Genomic DNA, 21,266 nt, shown 5'->3' with positions numbered 1-21,266 from the left:
TAATCAAATAATAAACTGTTATGATCTATTGATGGTAGTACAAATGCTGTAGCTTTGTAAATTATTATGGAATAAACTACAGCTCAGTTTATAATAAATTTCTAGATTTTTTTTTTTTTCACCGATTCCTCCACGTTTTTTGAAACCCATGATATTAAATCATTTTATACATGTGCAAATGTCAGAAACCATTCTGTGTTAATTTAAAGTCAAAAACAGCTGTTATGTACAGGTTATTCATTTTTCAGAAGAAATTATGCGAAGATGACGCGTTGTCATAGATTAGATTAGACAGTGGATTACATGATCCGTTTGCATATGGAAGAGGAACGTCAAAGGAAAACAACTGGGGGAAACGAACAAAACTAGAGATCCAAAAAAATAGTAGAATATAGAGCAAAAGGGATTGTAAGGAGCAGAAAATGCAACCAGCTTCCAAGACTGAATTTTGGAAATGTGTTAAATGTCTCAGTTAAATATGTTGCTTTTTGCTGATGCTGAAAAATGAACTGGTGCTTAATAGCCATTTCAAGGGGAGGGTCAACAAATTAGGTTTGATGTTGTTTGAAAACAGGGACTCCAGCAATGTATATAACAAAACTGAGGCAGACACAGAAAAAGAAAAGTAAGTAGGAACAATAAGCCTTTATTGAACCATTTTGGCAGAGAAACTCTGGCAACCTGAGACTGAACCTGGCCTCAATGGCCTGCATTTAAGCAAACCACCTCACAGCCCATCTGCACTGTAAAATGCAAAATACTTTAACCTTCGTTTCCAGATGTATATGCAGGTGGAAATTTGACCTGCAAGTCTAACAGTGTGTTGGCAGTTTTCTCACATCACATGCAGTTAGTTTTACTTGTACAGCAAAGTCAATACCTGCCATAAAAATCAGAACGAAGCTACTTAACGTAAACCAGCTAGATAATGAAAGGATAGAAAATGTATCCCGTTTTCATTTTGACCGCAGGAATGAAATCATTTCGTTTTCCGGTACTTAATGCCTCTTAATGAAATTTACATAGTAAAATCACCTTAATCCACTGTCTATAAACACATATGAGAACATCTTTGATTATATAAATACCAAAATCTTAACGTAATACGTACAATACGCAAACATACAGCATATTTCCATTGTTGCATAACCAAGGTCAACTTGCATGCAAGTGTGAAGTCAAGTGTTAAAACACACCAAGCCTTCACACAAGAATTATACTGAAATAGAACATTTAACCATGTATCCACATAACAATGTTCATTAGTAGATCTAATACTGGGTCCGTTTCAGGCCTCATAGCAAATTCCACTAAACCTCGCCTCCTTCTAATGGCTTTCGTAATGAACTTGCACTGGGAAGCTACGTGTTCTCACTGGTCGAACAACCCCAGTCCTTTCATATTCCAGCCAGTAACCAGGAGTGATGCCACTGAAGGTCTACAAAGGCTATTTCTAGTTGAGACAATGTCAGGAGGATAAAAACCAGTTATGTGTAGTTTCATAAGGCTACACCTGGCATGCATACACTGACATAGACGACGCTACAGATCCCTTCACGAAGAATATGTACCCTATGTTCATGCAGTGGAGACGTGAGAGGAAACATGGCTTTGTAAAGTGAAGATGATGCACAGGTCCTATACACTCTTTGGTCTCCTTTCGTGGCCTAGTTTATTTCTCTGTCTGGTAGTCCTCACTTTTTGGGAGAATGTGTAGCCTGGATGACCAATTATATAGTCTGACCGGTATACCTCTGAAATGTTGACCTCCATGTTTCTGAATTCCTCAGTGAATTTCTAGTAGATCCAGACTCCCTTGAGTGATTTGCCACAGATGATATGTGGATTAGGTGAAGATTAAGCTGAATCGTTTTTGTTGTTTACCACTGTCGTTTCTAGATTACTGGATAAATATGAATCTTTTATCACCGAATGGAAGACTTTCAAATGTCAGACTAAATACTGATACATAACTCCAGAGACCTGTATGTACAGGAGTACCACAGAATCAGGACTTGGAACCACTACAGAAACGCAGACTATGTAGTTCATATAGTGTACGCTGCTAAGTGGAAGGGCTTCAGGGTTTCCAGAGCTTCAGCAGGCCGTCCTCGCTGTAGGTGGCGATGAGGTTCTGATGAGGGTGGTGGGTTATGCCGATGACATCCTTCTCATGGACCTGTGGAGGTGGACATGTTTGTGTTATTAGGGGACAATATAGAATTGAGCTAGCGGATACTGAAGAATACTTAAAGGGGTATTCCGGCCAACAAATAGCATTTAATATTTTGTGTGTTGTGTCATAAACTGTTGCACAGATTTGCGTCTCTCAGCTCCATCAGTTTGAATCCTTCTTATGGGTTTGTCAATTCCTCTGACTACAGTACCCAGCATACATTATCCAAATATGGCATACAGCTACTATGAATCCCTTCATCACTGCTCATGTAGGAGCTGATAAATACAGCTGTGACAGCCGGCTTCCTAGCAGTCATGTCATTTTTCTGCATTTGGCAGCCAAATGTGCCAACTAAAAATATAAAAATGTAAACTGCCTGCCCTCATGTATTCACCCCAGAGCCATTGTAGTTCCTCCCTCCTTCAAGATGCATCTTTAGAAGGGTGTTTTCCCTTCTGTTTACTCTCAAGATTACAGTGGCACTACTGTACATGGCCAGTTGTCATGTTTACAACAGACAGCACTTGTTAAATTGACCATTTTGGCCAGAGTGCCCTTTTATTGTCTTTCAGATACATTGACAAATCCCTGACTTTCATACTCACTTTATTTTTAAAAGGGACACTATAGTTTATCCACAGATGCTCAATGGCTACAAATTGGAATTTAATAGATATTAAGTTGAACATCAGTTCAAGAAAATGGTGATCGTCCACAGGGCACCTCCTGTGGACAGTTACCAGGCTGAAGAATAGATTAACTTAGCATGTCAATTCCGAATTCTAAAGTGGGCAAGAGCTACTACTGATACATGACTGCAAGTAGTCCTTTTGACTAGGGCTGAAACTAATTAATTTTATGATCAATCTATCAACTGTTATTCAACTGAGTAACTATTCTGTAGTTCTCCCTCACCCCCTTGTCCCCATCCACAAAACCAGTCATTTGAAGTCCTTCAAAGATCTGTGCAACAAGAGTGTTTGCAGTTAAACTACAGAAGACAATCTGTCATAACCCGTCTCGTGGTGAACTGCAGTCTGTTAGATTGGCAGTGTTTCACCTCAGCATTATACAGGGTCTTTGACTGTCATCAGCCTTTTTTCCATAATTGTCGCTGTTGCTAATTGCCTTTGTTGACTGTCACTTGCATGTGCTTCTGGAATTAAAAACCACTAGAATGCCAGACCATGTGGACTGGAAGGACAGTTACCGTGAGAGTTCTCTCCAGTTTGCCGGTGATGGTGCTGAACGAATAGAGCGCATAGTCCTCTCCCACGCAGTAGATCCACTCCCCGCGAGGAGACAATGTGCAGCACACAAAGTCTCCCCCCTCTCTCACGCCTGAACTGAAACTCCTCAGCACCTTGGAAAGTGAGAGTGAGAGAGAGAGAGAGAGAGATAATGAGAGGGAGGAACAGGAAGAAAGAGCAAGAGAGCAGATGGAGTGAAAGATTGAGGAGGAGGAAGTGGGTTCAGAGAGCGAGTGAGTCAGCAAGCAGCCGAGAGAAAAAATGAGTGGGAGAGACCAACGTCTCGGCCTCCAGGGGATTCACCAGCAAGTCGTCAGATAAGCCCAAGACACGGCTTAGTATTTTAATGCCATTCGCTGAGTACATTAGCTCTGTAAATCAGTGGATTTCCCAAACACTGTCCTGGAGTTTCCGTGCCCTGCGTATTTTACAGTGTTTCCTTGTTTCTAATACACCCAATCTGACAAATTAGTTAATTAAAAAGAGTTTAAGAGCATCGGAAACACCAACTGTTGCTAGGAAGCAAGAGCTATTAGGTAAATGACTCAAGCACAAAATCAAGCCTGTCCAATAGGAGAAGAGTTAGGAGACATCCCTATTGGTCAGCCGTAAATTGAGTTCAGTCTATAGATACTCCCAGGGTTGGGAGCCACGACTCTGGGTACAACTCTATAACCCTAAATTACAATAATTCAATTATTCAGATGTAAGCAAAGTTCTCTACAGTTTCTCCATCCAAGAACCATTAGAGGCATTAAACTTCCTATCATCTCTAATGTGAACAATTGTGACTCTGAGTTTCTCTAGGATCATGCATTGCACATCAAACTGCTTTGAATGGCTCTGTCTACATCATATCTATTAAAGGGGGAAACCTCTTCAAGGACTAAGGCACCTCATAATACTAATCAGATTCCTTTGTTAAGCAAGCGAGTTCATAAGAGCAAGCAGATGATGCTTTATAGAGATGAAATGTATACTCAGACTTTGTTAGAAGCTCTAGTGCTCGATGCAAGCTTGTGTATTAGCCATGATTGATGTAAAGCATGGATGGAAGACATCTGATGTTTGATCATTACCTGGCCGTGGATGTTCATGACTACCACCGTATTGGTCCTGTTACACACCACAAAGTGCTCTGGGTTTCTGGGCACGAGAACGACGTTGTTTACTGTGATGTCTGCTCCCTCAGGGATGTCTGGCGTTTTGATGGTGTTGGTGCAGTCGGTCGTTTTTGCGTTCCAGATCTGGGAAAGGGGCGTGTTAAAGAGTGGAGAGCCAGTGTTGTAAATGACTCAGCAGCTGTGGCATATTTAATCCGGTAATCAGGGTAGATCAAAGTAGCAAGGCAGATTTACCTTGACGGTGCCGTCTGCTGAAGCGCTGATGATGTAATGGCCATTGTGCGAGAAGACTATGTCGTTTATGCAGGATGTGTGGCCTCGGAACTCCTTCAGCATCTTTCCTGATTTCAGTCCGTGAAGTCTGGTGATTTTAAACAGTCGTTAGACATAATCTGTATCTCTCTTTAATGACAATTATCTACAAAGCCTCTGCATTGGACTATCCAAGTAAAGCATCTACTATGATAATTTAAAAAAAGCTTCTAAGAGGGAAAACTTTCAAAAGAACCTTCACATATTGTTTTTTTTTTTTTACCAATTTAATTCCTAGAACCTTTACATTTATGAAGAGGTTTTTTAAACTTGCAACAGGTCCTTCATAATCACACATTCCATTTATCAAAAATGTTCTCTAAGGAATCATGTACTGAAGGGTTTTTGGGGAAAAAAAGTGGTATAGCAATTTTTGGCACTTTAATTTCTAAATGCTGACTCAACAGTGGTGGTACTACATGGGTTGAAATGGATTTCATGCTGTAAAGACTAGAGAAGCCCTTTCTGGTGTATCTTGAAGGTGGAAGTAAATTCTGAAGGACTACAAATGCTTGTGGGTAGATACTTGAGGAGCTGTTTGAATTTTTATTCACTTGCTGGCTTAATTATTCTTTCAACAGAGAAAAGATTTAGTGAACAGTTAATGTTAGATCATTGTCACAGTGTCAGCTAGCACCCCCAATGTATTCGTTTGCATCTAGATTATCGGCTAGCAGATTTTTGGTACTTCCAATGATCGTGTAACATATTTATGTAATGCATGCTGGGAGTTGTAGTGAAAGAACACTGATGGACAAAAACACAAACGATACAAAACTGAGAATTCGGTCAAACGAATAAGAAAAACTGCTAGTTTTAAGCTAAATTTCTCCTGTTTGAGTGTTTCATCTTAAACTTAGACTAATCTCTAATGGTGAAACAACGTTGACATTGCAGGTTTAGGCTTAATTCATGTCCAGAAAACCAGCCCCAAATGTGCTTCATTTCATAGCATAGTTAAAGGACAACCCCTAAACACTGCTAAAACCTGCTCTCAGTATGCATTTAAACATGTAACCAGGCCTAATAATAAATATGTGATTAAAAACACTGATGATATTCGAGCTTATTCCCAATGTTTTTGTGCCTAGATACCATAAATCACACAAACATTGCTTTTGAAATAATGCTCCATCCGCTTGCCATCTTCCAGCAGCAGAAGACAGATATGTCACCGTACAAAACCCCTTAGAAAAGAAACGAAGCTTCTACATCCGCATCTGACGCCTGCTCGGCATTCACGTGTCCCATCACGCGCAAATCTGATTCAGCACGGACGAGGAGGAGTCTTTGTTTGTCAATAAAAAGCCAATCACAGCGCCGCCTCACTGTTTCTTCCTCTTCTTTCTCTCTCTAAGGAACTGGCATAGCGAAACATCTGCATCTGTCAGCCCCTTTCCTTGTGTCTAAGATAGGAATAGAAACATATTATCTGCTCTCTCACTTGATCTCTTGCTGCATACCCACCCCCCTACCCCCCCTCCCTCCCCGCGCACGTGGAAAATCACACTTTCTTTCCGCCCACACACCGTGAGCGTAGCTCTGACACTGCAGAAACTGCCGCAGTCTGGACATTTAGAATATGAGAGAGAGAAGCAGTGGGAGACACTGGGTGCAAACATGTGCTCGAAGTCTTCTTAATGATGCTGGGCGCTGAGGGACGGGTTCGTTTCAACTCCTCCTCCTCCCCCTTTTCCATCAGTCTGCATGTGGTCTATCAGCTGCCTTAGACACTCTGGAGTGAGCTATGAACTAAGATTTGTGATTCTTCGACCGACAAAGAAGGAAATGGTTCTTCATAGAACAAAAAGTGAGGGAAATTATTTATAGATCAGTAACAACTCAAAGTACCATTCGAGGGCTTGAATGGGATGCTTTGGCCTGAATGAAAAAGGTAACCAGCATATCTGTTGAAAACATGCCTACTCCCATTGTACAGTGGTGCTGCAGTAGTCTCTAGATTGAGATTTTATAGTTTAAAGAATAGAAAAGCCTGTGTCTGATGATGTATCTTGAAGGTGGGAGGGACATTTGAAAAACTACAACTACAAACATGCTGTTTTGAGTTGGCTATGCATTACCTCACTTTGGCTACTTTCCTTAGGCTGAAAGGCTAAAAACTTTCCTCTGGTGTCAATTTTTGTGCTGAATAAAGATAGACTCGCTGTTTTCTTTGATACTTTGTTAAGCAACCAAAGCAGGAGTTATACTAAAACTAGTTTGGTTGTGTTTATTAGCCTATAGATCAGTCAGGATAGTTTGACACCACAGGGATTTGCCAATGTGATGTACATGATGGTTTTGTGTAGTGTATAGGTATTGTAGTGAACATGCTGAATTAAAGCATGAACATAGTATAAAATCAATTTTTACTTTAAAAGGAGAGTCAAAACCCAAAGGAGTCATAAACTCCAACTAAATGCTGCTGCACTCGCAGCTGTGAAACCAAACAGCTGAACCTCTAAAAAGAAATTAAATGCAGAGTTCACACAAAGCTCCAGGGGAACTGAGCAAAGCAGGCCATTATGGAGATCATAGTGAGATCCACCTTCCCCTGAGTGCAATTTGAGAGAAAGAGAAGAAACCCCAGCATGAGCAGGGAAAGTGCTAAAGTGGTAGTGTGAATTTAAACCTGATGGTGTGGTCAAAGGAGGCACTCAGTAGCTGACTGTTGTCCTTGCTGAAGCAGATGCAGGTGACGGCCTCGCTGTGGGCTTTTTCGAATTTGCGCAGGCACTGTCCATTGTGGATCCTCCAAAGCTGGAGAAAGTAAAAAATACAAAGAGTTCCCTCAGAGCAGATCCACTCTCTGCTTGCTTACTGTGTGCAGTGGTTGTTTTGTGATCTCCTTAAATCTTAGATCTTTAATCCAGTTTTTTTCTGGTCCTGAATGTTATGACAGTTAACCCCAATCACAGTAGCTGTAAAATGCATTTCGTGCCCGTTTTGACGGAGGTCCTTCAGTTAATCTATAAATTCCATATTAATGGAATATGATGGAAATACCATTTTCCACACCAAGAAAGCTGCAGTTGTGCTGTTCGTTTTACCTTAACATGGCTGTGTTTGTGGGGTTCTCGCCCCTCCTCTTTCACACTCATTGCTAGCATCTTAACACACAACCCTGAAAAGGCCAGTAGTGACCTAGTTTAACTGATAAAAGAGTTACAGAGGAAAATATTTGATTATATTCATTAAAAGAGTTTATCTTGATTCTCCCAGCAGAAAGAGGCTGCCTGAACTACTATTTGAATGGCTACCAAGTGTTATAACAGTGATTACAAAATCCAGGACTGGAATCTGGATACAAGGTGCGGATTTGAAGACCTCTAGGCTATGAGCTATACATTGGCCACTTTATTAGAAACACCGTCCTTGCATTTCCCCTCACTGGCCACTTTAGTCTTGAAGTCCAGTTCCTATATAAGTTCACTATATAGGCGTACAATTGCACACTTTAGTCTTGCAAGATTTATCTGCTAGCCTGTACACCATTTATCACTGGTCAGTTTCTGAGCACAGAACCACTGCTGACCAGATACTGTTTGAGTGCTTGATCATTGTCAGCACAGTAGTGATACTGACATGGTAGTGGCATAGTGCTGTGCACGTGAGCGTATCAGGCACAGCAGTGTTGCTAGGGTTTGATAATAATAATGTTGCAAATAAGTTATTAATTATGCTGCTATCAAATGCACAGATGCAGAGAACTAGATGCCAACGAATATAAATCAAATGGAGCTGATAGTATCGACTCTACCTGCTTTAACTCTAGGTGTGCAGCTGCTCTGGCTGCCTTCGGGTGCTTTAACTGCAGCTCCAGTAGAAAAAGTTAGGTCACAGTTGTAATTAGATGCAGCTGATTTAAAACGATTAAATAATGAATTGACTTGATAGCTGCATTAATTAAAGGTAGCCCGCAGACACTTTTGTCCCTTGTGAGAGAAGCTTTCCAGCTCATGTAGCCATGTTGAACTTCCTCAGCAGCAGCTAGCCTCAGCTCAAATAGAGCACAGTGTACTAAAGCCAGTGTTATCAAACTCTGCAGATGCCATCGTAGTAGCCCAGATGTTTCACTAATTACTTTACTTTACTAATCATTTCTTAGTTTAACATTATAAACCAGTAATCCGTGCCTTTCTATATGTATACTATGATTCAAGCCTGGTCTTTAATCACAACTTACCTTGTTGCTTCCTTTAATCATTAACTTAACCTACTGTTAACCTGATAGCAGGGAACTTGGCATCCTGCTATCCCAGCATTTTTTCTTTTCAAATTATTATTGTAGTAAACGGCTCCCATCACTGTCTGTAGAAGTGCTTAAGTGACACCAAGAGAAAGCCCAGTGTGGTTCAGCCTTAACATGTAGCTATACTAGTCTCGATGTTCTAGACGTACCTGTATTTTGCCGTTCTGGGCTCCGGAGGCCACCATCTCAGTGTCGTGACTCACCGCCAGACACAGCACAGCCTCGTCCATCTTCATGAAGTTATCCTGATCCTGGTACTTTAGATCCTACACACCGGAGACACGGGCATACATGCACCACTCAATCACACGCCAAGCCAAGGCTAAGGAACAGTAACACTTTCCCTATTGGTGTTGCTTTTGATAGCATGGCTCGGCTCAGTTGTGGGAACAGTGCTCGTCACTAGCAACACAAATCAGCATGAAGTAGCATGGCTCGCTTCAAAAATGACATGTGTTTGAAGTACTGCTACAGATGTAACATGTATGTTGGATTTTAATGAAATGCTATTAATTTGTATTATTTTTATGCCCAAGAAGCTACTAAAATGGCCTAATGGTGTCTTTAATTAGCTGCCAGTAAACGAGCTCGTGTTTCCTTGCATAGGTAAACCTGAGAAGGATTTCAGGGGTCGAGTTTCAATTTGTGTTGTCAATGGTAGACACGTTCACTTGACTGTTAGATTGCTAACAGCACTGTCCAAACATCACCAACGCATTCATATGCTTAGTTTAAAGAATTGAGGCTGTTTTGACTATTTGTGACATCAAAAAATGAGCTCCTATGCACAATACCGGTAGTCATTCTTATACAAAAGTACTGAGAATTCCTATAGTATACAGAAGTACAACCTCTCCATTTTCATGGGGAAAATATGGAATGTGCTGTGGTAACATTTGATTTCGGTGATCTTTAAATACCTTGATTGGGATCAGATCCAGTAAATGTTTCAGCACATTTTGACAACAGTCAGTGGCAATAATCATTAAGTTTCTGGTTGTGTCTTAATTAAAAACATACAAGGAACATATAACGCATAATGGAAAGAGATTTGTAGCCTATGTAACAAACTCTTTTCAAAGTCTTCTGACTGTAAAAGCAGCAGCAAATGAAGTTGGGCGACGTTATTTTTGGATGCCAGTGTAAGTGGACGTGTGTGGATGCACGTCATGGAACATTGAGGTGACCCATATTTCTACACCTCGGAGAGTTCAACAGTAACCATGCATAGTCCTGAGAGAAAATTAGGCGGCACTAAAAGGGGGAACATATTTTTCATACCCACATTACAGCCCGGGACACCCATGCATGCTCTGTGTGGAGGCTGGCTTATTAAGCTGTGCTGTCAGAAGGACATATGCAGTGTGCACACTTAACAAATGTTAATGAAATAGAATTCGAAAATAGAAATTGAAGTAAGCTTTTGACACCGCAGACGCACCTTGGATATTTTACCAGTGGTGAAATCCCAAACCTCAATGAAGCCATCGACAGATCCCGTGATCAGATACTGGCCGTCTGGGGAGAACCGGGCACATTCCACGTGGGACTTTGGACCAAACTGTAATGTATACGAGCACATTTTCTTGATGTACTGCGTAAAAACTGCAAAAAGTTTCACAATTAGCATTAAAAATGCATACAGTACCTATTTGGAAACTAAGCTGCAAAAACAACTTGTTCTGAATTCATCATGGTTGGGACCATTTCACTGACCATTTATCCTACAGCCATTTAGCCTGCTCATTTACACTGAAGTGATAGGGAATGTTGCTACTGTGGACAGGCTGCATTAAAGTTACTGGAGCCGAAGATAAAACAATTCAATGTTGTGCTGTTCCTGGCTGGCAGGAATAAATGATCACTGGAGCCTTCCAAATGATCCACACCTCCAAAAGGAGCGGCTGAAGCTTTCTGAAGCTTTCCTGAAGGCATCCTTGTAAACAAACGCTGATGCTGATTACAGATGTAAACTGTAAAAACTGGGACTGGATCCATTGTTGACAGTACAGTGGAATGTAGCACTAATCTGTGCAGGAAAATGAATAAAATCCAGACATTTTTGCGCTGCATTTCTACATTATGCATATCTACATCGAATATAGGTTTGAAATACCTGTCAAATCATGAGCAGTGAGGATACAACAGGAAGCCTCGGGCCTCTAAAGCAATTATACATGTCCGCATGAGAGCCAAACGGTCAGTCCACTTCACCCCATGAATACAGAATTTTTGGACTCAAGATGGCCACTGGCGCATCAGGCAGATGGGCATTAGCTGCTCTGCTTAGTTCTCTGGCCTTGAGCTCAGGGTTAGCAATATGCATCTAGGTTGGTTTTAAATCTTAACAAACTGACCCCAGAACAGATTTATCATGTAGTACAAACTCCTGCACATATTAATTATGTACAGTTGATTTGAACAGTTATGATTCCTTGGTTGCTTTTCTAATAGCGCATTATGTAAAACGTGAAATGAGTGCGAGCCTAGCTAGCTCATTCACTACATTTCTGAAGGCACGTGTTTCTTTATCTCCTTTTTAAGCCAACTTACTAAACTGGTAAGTCTATCTTGACCCTCTCTGAGGAATATATAACCAATAACACATTACCAATAAAATCTAGCACTGGCCAGTCAGCATGAAGTAACGATGCTACCTTATCCATGCTAGCTCTCATTTGAAGTAGACAAATATGCATTCCTGGGTGAATTTCTTAAAACACGATGCTTTAGAGTGGTTTTGAGGTAAGATACCCATGTTTTGAACCAAGAAACTAAAGTCTTGGGTTGCCAGAGTTGGGTTCATAAGATGGGTTCACTGTTCGGCTAATGGTCTACAGCTGGCACAATGGGTACCGCACCTTAATGAGGCGGCACAGCTGGGTAGGGAAGCGCTCCTCTTCCAAATCCTTCATCATGGCTTTGCCCCGAAACAGGTCTATTGACATGCCGGGGGGCAGGAGGCCTTGGTGCTGCTGCCATTTCAGAGACTGGGAGAAGAAGGAGCCAAAGAGCAAGGGAGTAGAAAGAAAAGGTGATGGAGAGCAGAAGAAAGGAGAGGCAGAGTGAAAGAGTGTGACTACAACACAGGACACTCTACAATATGTCCTGGTTTTAAAGTAATGTACAGTACAGAAGAAGTCAGAGATCGTCCTTCATTTAATTTCCTGTCAAAATGATTGAGTAACATTAAGTACCAGGCTTCTGTGAAATACATATTTTCAGATCTTTTCCCTGCTCTACAGAATAAATTACTTATTAGACATTTTGACTGGAAATTATATGAAGAGTGGTCTCTGACTTTTGCACAGTATCAAGTTGGGGGTGTGGACAGGAACCAGGTAAATCAAATGAAAAGCTTCTGTTATTTAGGTCATACCAGTAAGAGCAGATGTTGTTTGAAGTGTGTCAGTGTGCTAAATCTGTAAGAAATGCATCATGTTCTAGTTCCACTTACCAACAATGCTAATGATCCAAACTGTCTGAGCGCTTTGGTCTCCTGTAACCTGTAGAGGGCGCCCTCGCATATACGACCCTGTAATGAGAAGAGTGGCTTTAGCAACCTAGCTTCAGGAATACATGACTTCATAATATTTGTGACTAAAAGTTTATTTAAGAGAGATGAGCTATATCTGATGCACAACTCCATTTCCAAAAAAGTTGGGACGCTGTACAAAATGTAATGAAAACCAGATTTAACTGGGCACCAATAACAACAGTGGTCCTTAGTCCGGAGGACACAGCATCCATGATTTCCAAAAAGAAATGTTCATGCGTCGGACCACAGGATGCATTTCCACCTCAGTCCATTTTAAATGATGAAAAATACGAAAACCCAGAGTTCTAAGTTGAGAAACGTTATTCTTGAATTGTTGAACTATTCGCTTGTGCAGTCTCTCACAGAGTGGTGAACAGTGAAAGACTCTCTGGGATGCTTTTTTATACCCAGTCATGTTACTGACCTGTTGCCAGTTAACAACCAAGTGTTTTTTTTTAGAATTACACAACTTTATCAGCCTTTTGTTGCCCCTGTCCCAACTTTTTTGGGACATGTTGCTGGCATCAAATTCAAAATGGGCAAATGTTTTTTAAAAACCCATGAAAAACCAATTCAATTTCTCAGTTTCAACATTGGATTTGTGGTCCTATTTTCAATGAGATATAGGGTTTAAATGATTTGCACATCATTGCAATTTTATTCACATTTTTCACAGTGTGCCAACTTAGAAATGGGGTTGTATAAGTAAACTAACCTGAAGTAACCTATTGTTATACTACTCACTCATATGTTTTGTACTGGATGTTAAAATAGATCTGTATACAGGTGATAATATTAGCATCTGAGGCTGAAAACTTCATACATACAAGCCCTTGTAATTCCGAAGGCAGGATTACATTTTATGCCAAAACCCAGATAATTAACCATTTTAATACACTCTTGTTCTTAACACAACTTCTAAATGCACAGGAGTGTAGCTAACATTTCAGTCACTCCTTATTCTGGCTAAACAAACTCTGAATTATGCATTTTTTTAACTACTAGTTGAACTATGTGTTCTTTTCTCCAGTGATATTTATGAAGAGCCGGCATGTCAACACTTATAAAAATCTTTTTTATTGTGTTTAAAAGTTATTTTATGGTGGCCTGCTCTATTGATATCTCAACTGCCTAGTTTATCTTTTTTATCTGGAGAATTGTTTTACTGCACTTTACACTATATTATTTTATATATAATTTTGATTTTAAAGTAAGTAAGTGAGACAGTCACACATACGATTTGGTGTTATTTTCAGGAGACACTAGGCCACTCAGACATGTCACTGGCATAAAAATGCTGACAGTTTTGATATCTTTAAGAATTTGCACATTTTTTTAAAACTCAAATTTACTTGTACTTTGTACTTTGTTTTACTTTGCATTTATTATTTTGACTTTTATATGTCGGCTCAGATACCTTTTCATAAATTGTTAGACTAGAGTCTTTGTGACATGAAAATGCAATAGGTTTGGTGTTTCATTCTATTGTTTATTGCAGTTATGCTTTTTAGTGCTGTTGAACTCCAACCTGTCCAGGGTTTTCTTGCCTTCCACCTTACTGACAGCTGGAATAGGCTCCAGCAGCCCCAGCTACCCAGATGGATAAGCAGTTTAGATGATGTGTGTGTGTGTGTATGTGTGTGTGTGTGTATTAAACTCCAGTTATAGGACTTTATAGTGATGCTCCAAAGCTCCCTTTCAACTGGTTCTCCAGAGACCACACACTGCACACTAGCTGCTGATCGGTTTCAGCTGGGTTGATCCCTGATTACCACATGACTATAAAATCAATCAGAGGATTTGAGACACAAGGAGACTTTTCAGACCAAAGCACTTGTAGCATGTGGTTTATATGGATGGATGGCTTTTGGGTTGCTGATACTTTTCTGCACAGACATGAAATCACTCTGGCTGGAGAGGGTGAGTCCTGCTGATTGCTGTGTTTGTATGAGCATTTTATATTGTTATAGAGTGGATTTTGGGTTGTACTTCCAGATTTATCACTGGTAACATCTCAATGACCCCCTCTGGCTAAAGAGGGCAGGGTCCACTGCGATAAGTGAAACCTGCCTGTAGCTTAAGCCATATTGTAAACAGCCCTCAAAGTGTGGGCTTCGGGTTAAATGATGACGTGGAAAGGAGAACCCACCTGTCCAAGCAGCGCCATGAGACGAGAGGGTGGGACCACGCTGACCTCTTCAGTCAGCGCCTGAGCGATAGCTTGCCTGCGTTTCTCTTTATTGCTGCCCTCTGGGTAAGCCTGGAGTGGGACAGAATTGAAAACAAGGAACACTGTAATGGGATGATTTGTGTATTTAGTGGTTCATCGTTACTTTTTGAGTGCAAATGTCTGCAAATGCTGATTCAATGTGGATTTTCTTCACTGGCTTCACTGAGTTTCATGTGATTTGGGATTTAAAACATTTCCTTCGTTTTGTAATATTAATGGATTTTAAGGTGGCTTTTAGACGGCATTCAAAGAAACAGTACTTTGACCCTTTTAACATCACTTCTGACTATACGATCCCCCATGGCCTGCTTTTCTGCAGCAACTTAGTGATGATTTATGTCGTCTTTGGACGGTTTACCCAGTTACTGCTGAAGTATCACTGTTGGTTAAGTCATAATAAATCTATTCGCTGATCTGTTCTCTATTTCATCTTGAAATGTGACCCCAAAAAAGGCTACACTCATAAAAAAGATGGTTCCTCAAGGTTTCTTCTTCAAGAAGAATGGACAGTGGTTCCATTTAGAATCATGGGGTCTATATAGAACCATTTCATGCTTAAATCATTCCTTGCATGGTGAAATAGTTCTTCAGATTGATGGAGAATGTGTTGTATATGGTTTTTTGGAAAATGGTCCTATAAAGTACCAAAAAGCGTCCTCCTATTTGTATGATGTCCAGCTTATAACACTAGAAGAGCCTTTTTGGTTAATTTCACCATGGAAAAGGAACTATTTTTAACCATGAAATGGTTCTACATAGAATAAATGGTAGATAGACCCCCCAATACATATATATATGAGCAGTACTCTCTTCCCTCCACAGTCATTGGCACCCCTGGTAAAAATGAGTAAAATGTTTGTAAGGTATTCAACCCCAGACATTTTTTAGAAACAAAATGTTACAAGCATTTTTCCACTTAAATTTTACTGTTTTACGTTGATCGGAATGTCTTGCAACTTTCAGGCAGTAATCCATGACCTCCTGTTTCACTGGAGTATATATAGCAGGTAACACAGAGATCGAATTCCCTTCATCATTCTTCAACAGAGGAAAGATAAGAGAACACAGTTCAAATAAGGGGAAAATGTGTTGAATGCCTATAAATAAATCTACTCACCTGAAAATAATTAACATGTTCCAGTTGACTGCAACTATGGCAGACTTGCCTGGACAAGAACCCAGTTTATTTTGCCCCCACGCACAGTAAAGAAGATATTAAGAGAGGCAAATGATTCCCCAGGATCACTGTTGCAGAGTTGCATAAAAAAGTAGCATCTTAAGGTTACCAAGTCTCCAAAACTACCATCAGATGCCACCAAATCAACAGAAAAATGGTTTACTGAACACAAAAGTTTCTGACTTGGCCATCTCAGTCCCCTGATCTGAAACCCGCAGAACACCTGTGGGGTGAGCTACAGAGGAGAGTGTGCAAGAGAGGACTAGGGAACCTGGATGATCTCATCTCAAATTCCCTGCTGTGGATTCTTCAACCTTATAAGATATTATAGGAGAAGACCAAGTGCTGTTTTCTTGGCAAAGGGAAGCTGTACAAAGTATTAAATGCAGGGGCACCAATAATTGTGGAGGCAACTCTATACATACTGTATATATGCATACAGACTGATATTCGACTTCCTAGCAGCAATGCTAGCTATTAGGCTTTCTTCTGCTTTAGCCAGCTTGATGGGATAAAATAAACCCAAATGTTGCGCTCTTGCGCTTGAGGTTTTTTGAAAGTTCCTCCTGCCTCCAAGATTTATCATCTGTAGTAGGTTTTCTAACTCTTTAAAACAAAAAAAACTCTCTGGACTGTTGAGGCACATTTTTGGCCTACTTGCCTCGTTTGCATCAAAGTTTGGGCTTGTGATAAGGGTTTCCAGCTTGGAGTAGCGCTCAGGTTGAGTGTGCTTCAGCATGATCATGGGGTCTGTTTGGGTCAGTAAGTAACGGGCTGCTCCCAGTTCCTTCAGTTCAATCAGCTCCAGTACCACCTAGATAGAGAGGTATGAAGAAATCTCTTAGATCCAGCTTGATCAGCACACGTAAACATACACATTTGTATAGTACAAGCGTCGGCAACATGCAGCTCTTTTACTGCCCTGTTGCGGCTCCACAGCAGAATTAGATATTTAGGTAAAAATAAAATAATCCTCCTTTGTAATAAAATAAAGCTCCACTGATCGTTCAACACAGTCTAATAATGAATGGTCTTGGAGTTAATGTAGAACTGCTAATTCACCGTGCAGACTGCTGCCACTATAGCAACACAGACAACACTCTTACCAAGCTAGTAGCTAACGAAAAGGAAAAGAGAGAGGTGAATATACTTATTTGCATTTATAAGCACTCAGTTAGTTTTACTGATACATTTAATCTGCAATGAGAAACTGTCAAGCACTAAAAAGTCGTGAAGCTGAAGTCATTCTCATTCGCCAGCTTCTCGTTTGAATTTTCCCGTTCCACCTTAAAAGGTGCAGCAGTTACATTCTGGCGTGTCAGGCACCATTTAAGGTGGAACGGGAAAATGAGAACAAGAAGCTGGTGAATGAGAAGCAACTTCAGAGAGACATTTTACAAGAAACTGTTCTGCTTTGAAGGAAAAGTTTCCTGCTGGAGATGTGAGAAAAGCAGCTATAGCTGAGCTAAAGCTCAAAGTAAGAACAAAGTAAGTCTGTGTTTTTGTTTATATTATATTTTAGCCTATATTGGGACATTAGCACATACTGAGACACATTTACAGCCACAATGATAAAAAGTTACTTAAATCAATGGACAAAAATGTTGTGGCTCCCAAGGCGTTTTAATTTTTGTTGAAAAGATAAAATGGCTCTTCTTAACATTCGGGTTGCCGAATTCAGGCGTAGCAATTTTAGTGTGTAAAGTAGAAATTTGGGGCAACTTCCTACAGCACAAGAAATGGCAAACAACAGCAGAAACATCTGTAAACATCTGGAATCTGTAAAACAAGCAAAAATATGCAGGCAGCAAAAACCTCACTTCCAAAAACATGAAAAACCTACTAAGAAATTTGTTTTTCCTTTTAAATAGGAGTAAAGAGATCATATTTGACAGCGGTGATGCTTCCATTCTTCACTCCAATAACCAAACAAACCAGTTCACACTATTTCCCATGTAATCAATAAATACCTTTTGTTGTAATACCTGAGATCTTATAAGGAATCCCCCTGATTTTTTGTCAGTCTTGCATAATTAAGTGGATAAAATGTAAACAAAGTTATTCAGAGTGGTTTAGGATGAAATACTTCGCTCTAGAGAAACGTAGTCAGAATTGTTCACAGTGGTGGTGATAGAAACCAGACGTCCACCTTTAAAAGCTTCTTCACAAAGTTATTACAGTCATAAATACTCTGCCTGATGTCTGACACACTGTTTTATGGCAGTTTTATAAAGATTTTGGCTTAAACCACATTTGTTTTATCCATTCATGGTGGAGGGGTACATGCAGGGCGAAAGGCAAAATAGTCCACAAAGAAAACTTTATTTTTTTTCTGATTTGCCGCTATTTTACTGTCATCGACATTACATCGAAAAACTGCAAAGACATTTATGAGTTCTACTGATGAAAAGGGAAATGGTTGTACTTGTGTTCCTGGTTGTGTGCCTGGTTTCTATCACCGCCACTGTAAAGAAATCTGAACCTGTAACTTTTCTTTACAGTGAACCATCAACTCTAAACTCACCCTGAATGACTTTGTTTACATCCCAATGAATGAACTAGGCAGAAATAATAAAAAAAAACCTCTGAAATTCCCCTTTAATGCCCCTTAAGGCTACCCCACAGAAGCCATTACAGGATATGGTTATGAATGGGCTGTCTGGTATGAGATATAGTATTTTACGATAGTCTTGACATCACCTTTTGGCCTAAAAAGTGCATTTAGTGCAAAATAACTCCCACTGAAAGATCATTTTTCAGATTTACCGCTACTTTACTGCTATCAATAAATTGGTGGTTTTGGAAAAGTAAAAGAAATGGCCATATTTGTGTTGCAGACATTGCGACCCCTGGTTCCCATCAATACCACTGTAAAGCTCTACTGTCCAAAACCACCAGTGAACCTACACATCTGCTCAGTTTTTATGTGTAATGTTGATGATGGCAAAATAGCAGCAAATCAGCTTCCTTTGGGGACTATTTTGCATATACCCCTCCAACATGACTGGATTCAACAAATATGCTTTCAAAACTATCATAAAATAATGTGTCACACATCAGACAGAGCTTTTAGAGGTGGACGTCTGGTTCCTATCACCACCACTGTGAACAATTCTGACTCAGTAAGTTTCTCAACAATGAAGCACTTCACACCAAACCACTCAGAATGGCTCGACCATTGAATTATACAGGAATTATGGAAAAACAGGTGGAGTTCCCCTTTAATCTACTGTCAGAGTGCCTTCCATAGACACAAACTAAAAGCTTGTGACTGATTAGAGAACAAAGTCAATGTGGCGATGCCTCCACATGTGGAGCGTCTCACCTGCTCGTAGAGATCGATCAGCAGCTTATCTGGCAGTTTGAGGTACTGAATGGCGAGCAGCACCACATCCCAGTGGCCATCGTTAATGTCCGCGATGAAGCTCTCGATGCTGTCCACGGTGTGCAGGGACACGGTGGTCTCCTCCTGCAGGGCTGCCAGTGTGCGGTGCAGATTGTTCTCCTTCAGGTACTGCATGATCAGGCGGATCACGCTGCACAGGCCAAGTGAAACACAGTGCAGTGTAACACAGTGCAGTGTAACACAGAGCAGTGTAACACAGAGCAGTATGTTGTTATGGACGCAAACATGTTGTAGTTTTGTGACTAGTGACGTAATCAGCAATACCCGCAGCAGCCTGCGATTGATGAAGGACACGTCTACAGGTACGTCATTAACAGAAACAATAACAACAACAATAACAGTTATTAATGACTAAAAAATGCAGCATAAAGCTGCTTTTCAGTCATCCGAGGACGCCTACGGTGGCTAAATGTGCGCCTTTGTGCGTGCAGAACCATCGCCGTGAGCGAACGATGGAAACCTGTTGTACCATGTTAACAACCACAAACGGGCTTGACAGAGAGAACCATCTAACCATGCAAAGAACCGAATATGCGTTCAAATCCACTGGGATGGTTCTGTATATGGTATATCTAGCACCAAAAAAAGGGTCAAAGAACTGGATATAGTGTCCCTACAGGGAATCGTTCTAGCTAAGAGATCACGTGCAACTTTACAGAGGCGTCCTAATGACACTGCAGCAACAACGGGCTGACCAGCAGATGACCACAAGAACACCATAACACTGACTGGCATGCACACAAAGTATAATGCAGGTATATTAGTGTGTGTGTGTGTGTATGTGAGGTACAGCAGTGGTCCTCGCTCTTAGGACTGGCTGTTTACTCACTCTGCGCTCTCCACGTCCAGCTCCATGACTCCGAGAGCTCCTCACACTTCGGCCGCTCGAGCGCTAATGCGCGCAGTTTTTCCCGGCAAGCCTCGTGTCGATGCTGCGCCACGTGAACGCGCCGTGCCCGTGACCGCCCCGTCCACGTGCTGAAATCCCATCACTCTCCGAAAACTGTTGCAGTTTTTGGCTTGGGGGGGTAGGTGGGGGGGGTTGGGTTGGGGGGCGGGTGCGTGACGCAAGCGGCGAGGGGGCAAAACAAAGCGAGAAGGCAGACACGCAGACCTGCCACGTTGCGAACAGGTGTGTGGTGCTGAAATGTGATTCAAAGCAAGAAGCTGCTTTAATATTCCGTCCATCGTTCCGTCTCTCTCTGTCCGTCTGTCTGTCTGTCTGCCTGTCTGTCTGCCTGCCTGTCTAAACGAACTTCCTTCAGCCAAACCGCAGTGAGTGTCACACTACAATCATATTAGTTATGAATAATTCACTGTGGTCGGTGCTCTGCTCCAGACCCCCCCCCTCCCCCTCCCCCAGGTTCAGCTGGGTTCTGAAGCGCTCCTGCTCATCTGAAGCAACAGATTTCTCTCAGAACTCTGAACTCGCTCTCAGCCAATCAGCGTCGAGCTGCGGCGTGTCGCCGAGTCGCTGTCCAGGTGCTGAAATCCAGCGGGCGCCACTTTTCCGCTGCGGGCCGCTGGCGGCGTGGGCGCAAGCACGCGCGCCCACCACGCAGCGGACCTCCATACATGGTCCGGGGGGGCTGGGAGTGGGCGGGTTCGGCGCTGTTGTAATATAATGTTCACGAGCAACGCAACCAGCACCTTAAAACGACACGTGCTTTTTTTTTTGGAGGGAACCCGCCCTCGACGCCCTCTTGCGGTCGACAAAGTATTGCAGGTGGGCTCAAAGCGAAAGCCTCAATGACTTTGCAGAGGAGGTGATGCGCACAGAGCACAAGTTCCAACGAGA

At 41.4% G+C, this 21,266-nt stretch overlaps 1 protein-coding gene across 1 annotated transcript; it reads right to left on the bottom strand.

Annotated features, from left to right (window-relative positions):
• Positions 1-617: 617 nt before the first annotated feature.
• On the bottom strand, positions 618-20,470 carry smu1b (SMU1 DNA replication regulator and spliceosomal factor b). Its single transcript, XM_017705165.2, has 13 exons — positions 20,298-20,470; positions 19,388-19,598; positions 16,724-16,876; positions 14,805-14,915; positions 12,575-12,652; positions 11,979-12,107; positions 10,559-10,678; positions 9,267-9,383; positions 7,498-7,625; positions 4,788-4,914; positions 4,509-4,676; positions 3,390-3,542; positions 618-2,179 (listed from the first exon to the last, which is right to left on the bottom strand). Exons 1-13 carry the CDS (start codon positions 20,321-20,323, stop codon positions 2,081-2,083), a joined length of 1,620 nt encoding a protein of 539 aa, XP_017560654.1. The 5' UTR covers positions 20,324-20,470; the 3' UTR covers positions 618-2,080.
• Positions 20,471-21,266: the final 796 nt, after the last annotated feature.

The sequence above is a fragment of the Pygocentrus nattereri genome, chromosome 22 (genome assembly GCF_015220715.1).
Source record: "Pygocentrus nattereri isolate fPygNat1 chromosome 22, fPygNat1.pri, whole genome shotgun sequence".
Taxonomy (NCBI): Eukaryota; Metazoa; Chordata; class Actinopteri; order Characiformes; family Serrasalmidae; genus Pygocentrus; species Pygocentrus nattereri.
Note: the sequence above shows the minus strand (reverse complement) of the source record. Positions and strands in the feature narration are given on the sequence as shown.

Bases quoted from the DNA above. Each gene is read 5' to 3' on its own strand.
- smu1b (XM_017705165.2), bottom strand. From the start codon at position 20,323: ATGGAGCTGGACGTGGAGAGCGCAGA. The intron at 19,599-20,297 runs GTGAGTAAACAG...TGGCCTGTGCAG, and splicing joins CTGGACGTGGAGAGCGCAGA to CGTGATCCGCCTGATCATGC. The intron at 14,916-16,723 runs GCAAGTAGGCCA...GTCCCACTCCAG, and splicing joins CAAACTTTGATGCAAACGAG to GCTTACCCAGAGGGCAGCAA.